This window comes from Chroicocephalus ridibundus, chromosome 1, assembly GCF_963924245.1.
Source record: "Chroicocephalus ridibundus chromosome 1, bChrRid1.1, whole genome shotgun sequence".
NCBI lineage: Eukaryota > Metazoa > Chordata > Aves > Charadriiformes > Laridae > Chroicocephalus > Chroicocephalus ridibundus.
The window spans coordinates 9,303,456-9,313,183 of record NC_086284.1 but is presented as its reverse complement, the minus strand read 5'-3'; the positions used below and the strand labels follow the sequence as shown (position 1 = coordinate 9,313,183).

The following is a 9,728-nucleotide window of genomic DNA, read 5'->3' as shown; positions in this document are numbered from 1 at the left end:
CATGAAGGTTCTATGATTCTATGATTCTAAGTCCTCCTCAGGGCTGCTCTCCATTCCTTCATCCCCCAGGCTGGATTGACACCAGGGGTTGCCCTGATCCAGGCGCAGGACCCTGCACTTGGCTTTGTTGAACTTCATGAGGTTCACATGGGCGCGCTTCTCCAGCTGATTGCTGCTGCTCGCTGCAATACTTTTATGGGAATCAATGCATTCAGAGAATAAAGTCTCAAATGGGATCAACGCACCTTGGTTCTTCTCCTCCACCCCGACCTGGTGTACAAGCTCAGGGAAACCTCATAACTTACCCCAAGTCTCTTTCTATCCCTTTCTGCAGTTCTGTTTCAGGACTTTTATCTGCTTCTATCTGTCACATCATCATTTCTTTTTACTTTAACTGTAAGAAAAATGTAAAAGGACGTTAATATTAAACTGCTCCATACTTTGGTCACAGGTTGTAATTTTTATTTCTTTGTTTATCAGCTGCTGTGTTTCAAGCAGTGTTGGGCAAGATCATTTTTGCCCAAGGACTTGATTCACAGATGAAATTGCACAGTGACCAGCTGTGGGCAGAACTGAAGACGTCTCATACCAGTAACAAGAATAACCAGCGAGTCCCAGTATCTGCAAAACCCCATTGCCTTTTCGTAACAACGAGCAGTATGTGGGTAGTGATTTTGACCTTCTGCTCCTTTTGAAATCAGAAAGAAAATCTCTGACTTCATGGAGCGAAAGGTTCTTGCTCAGCACTTCACGGAATCACGGAATCACGGAATTTCAGAGTTGGAAGGGACCTCTAGAGATCATCTATCCAACTCCCCTGCTAAAGCAGCATTGCCTAGAGCACATTACTCACGACTGCATCCAGGCGGGTCTTGAAAATCTCCAGAGAAGGAGACTCCACAACCTCCCTGGGCAGCCTGTTCCAGTGCTCTCTCACCCTCACTGTAAAGAAGTTTTTCCTCATATTTGATCGGAACTTCCTATGTTCCAGCTTGTGCCCATTACCCCTCATCCTCTTACTGGCAACCACTGAAAAGAGCCTGGCTCCATCCTCCTTCAACCCACCCTTTAGATACTTGTAAACATTAGTAAGGTCTCCCCTCAGCCTTCTCTTCTCCGGGCTAAAGAGTCCCAGCTCTCTCAGCCTTTCCTCATAAGGGACATGCTCCAGTCCCTCCATCATCTTGGTTGCCCTACGCTGGACTCTCTCTGGTAGTTCCCCGTCTCTCTTGAACGGGGGAGCCCAGAGCTGGACACAGTACTCCAGTTGTGGCCTCACCAGTGCAGAGTAGAGGGGGAGAATGACCTCCCTTGACCTGCTGGCCCTACTCTTCCCTGTGCAGCCCAGAATTCCGTTGGCCTTCTTGGCGACAAGGGCACATGGCTTGCTCATGGATAATTTACTGTCTACTAAGACCCCCAGATCCTTTTCTTCAGAGCTGCTTTCCAGCAGGTCCACCCCTAATTAAATGTCCACTTGCTAAATAAATGTATACTTTGCAGCATCACTAACATTAAGGCTAGTGTCATGACCTCAGGTACCCGGAGGAAGATCACTTCTTTGAGATGTTAAGGCTAATTTTGTCGCCTTTCCTTGCAAACCAGCAGAGTCTGTCTCTCCACTTCTCTTTTGTTACGGGTCTCAGGACAAATACGGGACAGCATTCATCTCACACACCCAAATTTCATTTGAAATTCTCCTGATGAGCAGTTCAGCCCCGCAAGCCATGGCACTCCATGTGGACCTCTCAGTTTCCTGACGCCAGTACTCCTAGAGACAATACATAAATCAGGAAAACACCTAATGCTCATAAAGGTAATGTTTCAGTGATCTCTTCATTGGAGGAACTCACTTCTGACCTAAAAGCACATTTTTCAGCTCAGCATTGTGTCCCACCTGAAAAGGCAGAGAGCAGAGGAAACACGCACCACTTCTCTCCTGCAGAAGCGGGTGTTGTGGCAGTGTTAGACGCTAAAAAATTATTTCTTCTGTGTTGCTTTTACTTAACTGTCAGTAAAATGAAGAAAGCCATCTGCATGCAGTGCCGGGGGGACAGGTCCTGCTGTAACAATTTCCTTTTCCCGGTGAAGGGAGAGGTCTATGGAATTGACTCGGGGTGGTTTGATATGTCATAGACCATTCCCCGTCATTTAAATCTTAAGATTAAGTTGTAAGCAACACTTTAGTAACCGAACTAGATGGTATATGGAAAAAAGAAATTCATTGAGCTAAAAAAAGTGACGATAAAATATGCTGGAGACAGAGGCGATTCGGGCCGATGAGGCGCAGGGAGGGTGGGAGATGTCAGACATCCCTCTCCATGCAGCAGCAGTCCCTCAGATCCAGCCAAACCCCCATGGGGCCATGCTATAAACCAGCCAGGACAGGTAAATAAGAAACATGGCAAATAAAATGTAGTATAACCCACACTGAAAGGAAGAAAACACGACCTTAAAACCACTTCATTGACTTTATCAGATTTTAAATTAATTTTATCATGGGGAAGTATTTAGAAAACAATATCGATATATCAGTGAAGTCCTCAGCTTACTGTGAAGCTGTATTAAAAATGGGACGCAACTGTGATGGGATTGGGAATTACAGATTGGGAATCCCAGAATCACAGCATAGCAGGGGTTGAAAGGGACCTCTGGAGATCATCTCGTCCAACCCCTTCCCAAAGCAGAGTCACCCGGAGCAGGTGGCACAGGAACGCATCCAGGCAGGTTTGGAATATCTCCAGAGATGGAGACTCCACCACCTCTCTGGGCAGCCTGTGCCAGGGCTCTGCCACCCTCACAGGAAAGAAGCTCCTCCTCATGGTGAGATGGAACTTCCTGTGTTCCAGTTTGTGCCCGTTGCCCCTTGTCCTGTCCCAGGGCACCACTGAGAAGAGTCTGGCCCCATCCTCTTGCCCCCCGCCCTTTAGCTCTTGCTGAGCATTGATGAGATCCCCTCTCGGTCTGCTCTTCTCCAGCTGAACAGCCCCAGGGCTCTCAGCCTTTCCTCAGCACAGAGATGCTCCAGCCCCTCCGCATCTCCGCAGCCTCCGCTGGACCCCCTCCAGCAGTTCCCTGTCCTTCTGGAACTGGGGAGCCCAGAACTGGACCCAGTGCTCCAGCTGTGGCCTCCCCAGGGCAGGGCAGAGCAGAGGGGGAGGATGACCTCCTTCCACCTGCTGGCCACACTCTTCTTGATGCCCCCCAGGAGACCACTGGCCTTCTTGGCCACCAGGGCACATGGCTGGCCCGTGGGCAGCTTGTTGCCCACCAGGACTCCCAGGTCCCTCTCTGCAGAGCTGCTCTCCAGCAGGTCAGCCCCAACCTGTCCTGGTGCGGGGGGTTGTTCCTCCCCAGGGGCAGGACCCTACACTTGCCCGTGTTGAACCCCATCAGGTTCCTCTCCACCCAACTCTCCACCTGCCCAGGTCTGGCTGGACAGTGGCACGGCCTTCTGGTGTGTCACCCACCCCTCCCAGCTTGGTGTCACCAGCAAACACTCTGTCCCCTCACCCAGCTCGTTGATGAATATGTTGAATCTCGTGATGCAGCATTTGCTATTTGTCTCCAAAAAAACAGAAAGCGTAGAGTAGTATTTAGCAGGTGCTGTGAGAAGCGCTGGAAGTGGTCACCAGTGGCAACATGGGGAGAGTTTAACTGAGATTAAGAACATTTTTAAGTAACGTTTCACCTTGCCTTTTAACAACGACAGGATTTATCTAGGGGAGGGAGCAGCAGGACTCCAATGCCTGGCTTGCCTCCACCATTCTGGTGAGGATCAGGCAGGGCTGAAATGAAAGGAAAATCGGAACGAGGGAAAACTGGAGATTCCCAACCTTTGTCTCAGCTTGCCCTGCTCCGCGCCATGGCTCATCCTGCCCTGGATGGCTGGGACAGTGGAGGAGAGGAGGAGTGGCAGGGCCGTGGGTCTGTGAAGGGACAGTGTGGGGACGCGTGAGGGGACGGTGTGGGGCTTTGGGTCTGTGAGGGGATGGCGTTGGGGGCATGTGAGGGGATGGTGTGCGGTTGTGGGTCTGTGAGGCGACAACGTGGGTCTGTGAGGGGACAGCGTGGGGCCATGAGAGGACAGCGCGGGTCTGTGGGTCTGCTAAGGGACAGCATGGGGCTGTGTGAGGGGACAGCGTGGGGCTGTGAGGGGACAGCATGGGGCTCTGGGGCCATGAGGGGACAGTGTGGAGTCAGCTGAGGGGATGGCATGGGGCCATGCGGGGACAGCGTGAGGCCGTGAGGGGACAGCATGGGTCCATGTGAGGGGACAGCGTGGGTCAGTGGGGGCACGGTGTAGGGCTGTGGGGGGACAGCGTGGGTTAGTGTGAGGGGACAGCATAGTGCTGTGGGTCTGTGAGGGGACAGCGTGGGTCTGTGAAGGGACAGCGTGAGTCTGTGAGGGGACAGTGTGGGTCTGTGAGGGGACAGAGCAGTACGTGAGGGGACACCGCAGGCCCGTGGGTCCATGAGGGGACAGCGTGGGGCTGTGTGAAGGGACCGCGTGGGGCCGTGGGGGGACAGCGGAGGTGTGAGGCGACGCCGCCGCCGCCGGCGGGCACTAGGACCAGGCGGCGCCGCCGCGCCCAGCCCGCTCCTTTTTGTCCCGTCGCGGCCGCCGTCTGCTCCCCCTTCCGGGCTCGGCGGGTTGCCATGGCGGCGGGCTGGCGGCCGCGGCCCTGAGCTGCGCGGGAACCCGCCCGCGGCCTACCCGGTCCCGCCCTGCCCCGCCATGGAGGACGAGCTCTACCTCGAGAATATCGACGAGTTCGTCACCGACCAGAACCGCATCGTGAGTCCTGCAGCCGGGGCTGTGCGGGAGGGGGGGAGTGTTGGGGGGGGGAGGTGCAGGAGACCGCCGCCATTGCGCGACCCCCTCAGGAGGGAGCGACCCCCCCCTCTTTCTACCTCCCCTCAGCGTGGCAGCCATTGCGGGGCGTGGGGGTCAGCCCGCATGTTTAGGAGACTCCCTCAGGCTGGGGGGAGGGCTGGAAACGGTGAAGGGGGTGGGGGGGCGCCATAGTGCCAGGCCTGGCACTGTGTCAGCGCCTGGGGTGACACTAATGTAACACCCCCCCTCTCAGTTTCGGTTCAAACAGCCCAAAGCCGCCGAGAGCAGCTGCTTTCCGTTGGCAGTTGTAAGGGGAGGCAAAGGCAGTGTGTGTGTGTGTGTGTGTGTCCCATCGCACCCACCTGCGGGACACGTGTGGGTGCCCAGCTTCCTCTCTGCAGGCGCAGAAGGAAGGAGGCCTCCGCCTTGCCCCTCGGGGCTGTTTGCTCAAGTTTTACTCGTTTTTGGGGGATTTATGCGCGATGCCTGGCTGCGTTTGCAGTGTTGGCTTTTCCACAGGTCACAACATAAGAGTCAGTGCAGGCTTCCTGGGTAGGAGATGCCTTTCTTGGCAGGATCTTTTCCCTTCTTATGCCTTAAATTAATTTAGTGTCTCTAAAAGTAATTGGTGATGCCATCATTTGTGTCACAGAAAAAGCAACCCTTCCTAAATTCCTTATGCTCCCTAATGGGTGAGCTGGTTTTCTTCAAAAAAAAGTACTATAGCACTGTTTCAGCTACAGGTAGCGGTGTTTCAGCTCAAGGTATAAATGACAGAAGTGTATGAAATGGTGGTTTTTTTCCATGGAAGGTTAAGGCAACCACATGGAAAGTTAAGGAACCGCTATTTCATCTTAAAAGTAAAATTACAACTTAGCATATCTAGCCTTTTGAAGCCTTGCTTTTTTTAGGATACTTCAGAAAAATGGTAAGCATGGGTGTCTGTGTTTCTTTCAAAATAGAGATTTTTGCCTAGAAAGTGATACAGTGAAGTTGGTGCATCTTGACTGTAAAGCATTTGTATTAACACGAACTGCCTGTGTCATTATAATTCATTTCAGTGAACTGCCAGACTAATAAAATGTAATTTAATTGTTGTATTTGAGGTAGGAGAGGCCCTAGCCTGAGGATTAGTTTAAAAAGGCAGAGTGGGAGGAGAAACAGGTGTAAAAGACATGCCTCGTCTAAATAATACAGCAGGTCAGTGGGATATGGAAAGGGCTGGGATTAGAGCTGTAGTTTCCTGAGATTTGGCACATTGTGCTGTCAAACTTGTGATGCAGTTGGAGATCCCTGTGACAGGCAAGAGTGCAGAAATCCAATAAATCCTCAACAGTTGTCTGGAAGAGCAATAAGAGCTGGTCTCAATTAAAAACTCGTAGAATGGTTAGAGTTGGAATAGACCTTAAAGATCATCTGGTTCCAACCTCCCTGCCCTGGGCAGGGACACCTGAAAATTGTGCTGTTTCATTTTTTTCTCTCTGTTTTGAAGCTGAGCACTGTGGGCATTTTAAGTGGCTTTTATTTATGCAATGGCATTTCAAGAAGGTGTTCACAAAACCACACCTTTTAGGATAGTTTGTTTAGGTCTCAGGGATTCAATCTACTCCCTAAAGCACAGGTGGGTGGGTGTCCATGTGTCCTCGCATTTAACAGATTTTGCTGTGGGTTTTTTGGAGGGGGAGGTCTAAAGAGTTTGACTTAACCATGAAAAGAACAAAGGAGGGCAATTTAACAAATCAAGAGAGGTTTTATTACTAAAGTTTGGTATTTTTTTCTTGTACAGGTAACATACAAATGGTTAAGCTACACTCTGGGAGTTCACGTCAACCAGGCTAAACAGTAGGTATTAGTGCATCCCACAAACTTTTGTTTTGTGGCAAGGTCTTTAATTACCGTTTTCATGATTGTGGTTAGTGTATTAAAGTGATCTCTCTGGAAAAATTTAAAAATCCTGTGTGTCTTCTCAGGAACAGTAAGGTATGTTATTCAACATGCCTTACCCCTCCTGTAGGCAGTTCTCGCCTTGGCTTTGATGGGAGTTGTGCCTCAGAGAGTAGCACCTCAGCTGGACACCTTGTGCTGCTTTATATCATAAATACTTAGGTCAGAATAGAAGTTTTAGTGTTATATTACTACAGAAATGCATGTAGCTCCTTTCATCCCGAAATGCAGATTTGTTTTCTGAACTTGGACTCCAGTCCTGCAGACAGAGCTGTGCCTCTGTGAGAATCTGCCACTGCACATCCCAGCTCAGGATGCCGTACGTTATCCATGGATATTGCTGGGAGCAGAATCAGGAAAATGCCGAACAGCTTGTATATGGCAAACGCTCATCCAGTCTGATCACCCTGCTGTGTAGTGCATGATGGATTATTAATATCTACTTCTCAGGCTTGATGGGCACAGGGAAATGTTTGAAGTCTCTCCAAACTTAGCATAAATGTGTAACCTTGTCTTGGTGTATTTTGAAGAATAAAAATTACTGTAGCCTTTTAAATATCCTATAAAACAATGAAGGATTCCAGGCCTGTTGCTACACATCGAGGTAAAGTTAAGCATAAGATTTGAAGGCTCCATAAGGAGTGTCAAGTCCCATAATAGAAATATTTTCTCGTTTCTGACTATAGCTTGGACCTAAAGGGGTGTTTGCTGTGTATTCAGCTGCAGTGTACTGTGCCAAGCTTCACCTCTCTGATTGTGCTGGCTGTGACAGCGTGGTAATTGCAGTCTGTCTCTGAACCAGTAACGATCTTCAAGTATCTTTACCAGATAGTGTCCTCATGGAGTGTGTGGTAGTGTCTCTGCCCAGTTACACTCATCATAAAGCAGTAGTGTAAGTGGGACCTGAAAGTTTGAGTCTCAGCTCAATCTCACCATCACTAATCATGCTCTTTCCTCATGTTTCTGATCAACACGTCAGTGGATGTAACTGGGATGGCATATATACACCTGCCAGTGTGATTTTGTACCAAAAATCACCAGTTCCTCTGTCAGGTGTTTCAGAATGCTGAACTGTAATGAGGGAAACAGCCTTCTTGAGGAGAGACTTTGGAACAAGCTGCTCAGAGGATGTGAGACCGTCTGCAACCAACTATTAAAGCTTTGAGAGCTTGTATTCATTTCACCTTTGGTTTATATAGCTGTTGGACTGAGATTCTTCAAAGTGGCAGAGCAAAAAGGTGTCTCAGTAAGATTAAATTAATCCTATTTAAAATAACTGCGCTTCTGTGAAATATTTCCATGTTAGGTTGGCTTTACTCTTTTTTTTTATGTAAGCTTCACGGAAGGGGTGGTGACGGGCTCTTTCCTTTCTGGGTAATTAACACTGGTTTCTTTTGTGCAGGATGCTGTATGATTACGTAGAGAGGAAACGAAAGGAGAATTCAGGAGCTCAGCTTCATGTCACCTACTTGGTAGCAGGAGACCTCATCCAGAATGGGCATGTTGTGAGTGTTTTATTTCTCAGAGGTGTCTGTGAACTCTTTGTTCTTGTGTTTCTTCCATCTTGTTTTGTAATCTTTGGGTTAAAAGCTGAACTTTCTCTCTTTTTTTCTGTAACGGGCACAGTGTGCTAGGTCTTCTCTACTTGTACAAACTATCTCTGTCCCAGCACACAAACAATGGGGAGGAAAGATCAGTTAGTTGTGGTTTGGTAATACAGTGATGAATTACACACCAGGGTTTTTAATTAATTAACTTAAATCCTGCTACCAGTCATTGCTCAATCCTATCACTGATAGTGGACAGCACATTTTCTAAAACAGTCTGAAGGGGCCCTTGTGAGAGCAGCTAATCCATTTCCCAGGATCTGCTGCGGAGTGGAAGTGTGCTAAGGAGTGTTTGGAGAGAGCTTGGAATTCAGTTAGAATAGAATAATAATAAACAGAATAATAAATAGTTGAAGTTGTCTTGTTAATTAAAGCAACTTTTTTTATCCTGGTATACAAGAGAAGCATAAATTAACAGTATTTTGTATTTAAAATGCTTTGACTTATTAAGCAAAGGAATCACTACGTAATATATTTATTTTTTCTTGTTGCTGCTTGTCAGATTTTCAAGAATATCATCTAGAATTTCAGACATACCCCAGAGGTTTTTGAAAGAAGATGAACGAATTGAGTGCTTGTTTTCCTTTGCTCACGGAAGAATTTAATAGCGAAACACTAAGTGCCTTTGACATTCCACTAGGTGTCTCTTTGTATATTTAGATATGAATTTAGCTATTCGTATATTTAAATACTGTAATATGTCTTACAATTCCAGTCCATAGTATTCATTTAGAATTAGTACCTCTCAGGGTGTCCTAGCATTTGTATGTAGACTGGGGGGAAAAGCAACCAACAAACCTTTTTGGCGTTCGTAAATAATAAATTGGTTCACATGCATAGAACGTTCTCTTTAAATCTCCAGATTTGCCTGAAATTGAAGGTAATTACGTATTGCATTAGTTCTGTATAATGGAACAGACTTATTTAAAGCTGTACAGGTAGTGTTGCATTTATAGCCTGAGTTTAACAGGTTTTTCCCCTGATTTCATTTGGAAATAACAAAGTAGCATCTCTTGGCTCACTAGTACTGACCAGAGGTTTGTCAACGCATTCTATTATTTTTAAATTTGCCATAACATATTTAAAACAAACAAGTGAATTCTGACATAGGAAAAAAAAAAAATTTTAAAACTGTCTTAGCAGCTTATATATTTCTAAAACAAGATTTACCGAGGTAAATGTATAAAGGTCACTTTTTTCTTGTTTTTGAATATCTTATTTTTGAATGCTGCAATAGCGGTGCCCTTTAAGAAAGGTGACCTGCAGGGGCAGTAAGTTGTGAGGGGCAGAGATGAAGCAATGCCAGGGTTAGGAATGCCACACAGGAGGAGTTTAAAGTT

The 9,728-nt window shown here is 47.6% G+C and overlaps 1 protein-coding gene across 4 annotated transcripts in view; it reads left to right on the top strand.

The window, feature by feature from the left end:
- Positions 1 to 4,632: 4,632 nt before the first annotated feature.
- Positions 4,633 to 9,728, top strand: part of POLD3 (DNA polymerase delta 3, accessory subunit) — a 29,539-nt gene continuing 24,443 nt past the window's right edge. For 2 of the 4 annotated variants that reach the window (XM_063327838.1, XM_063327830.1), the window contains exons 1-3: positions 4,633 to 4,798; positions 6,624 to 6,679; positions 8,184 to 8,286. In XM_063327838.1, coding sequence (XP_063183908.1) covers positions 4,739 to 4,798; positions 6,624 to 6,679; positions 8,184 to 8,286 — 219 coding nt within the window. In that variant the 5' untranslated portion in view covers positions 4,633 to 4,738. Of the gene's footprint in view, positions 4,799 to 6,623; positions 6,684 to 8,183; positions 8,287 to 9,728 lie in introns of those variants that run through there. The other 2 variants (XM_063327847.1, XM_063327852.1) reach the window with 2 other exon arrangements.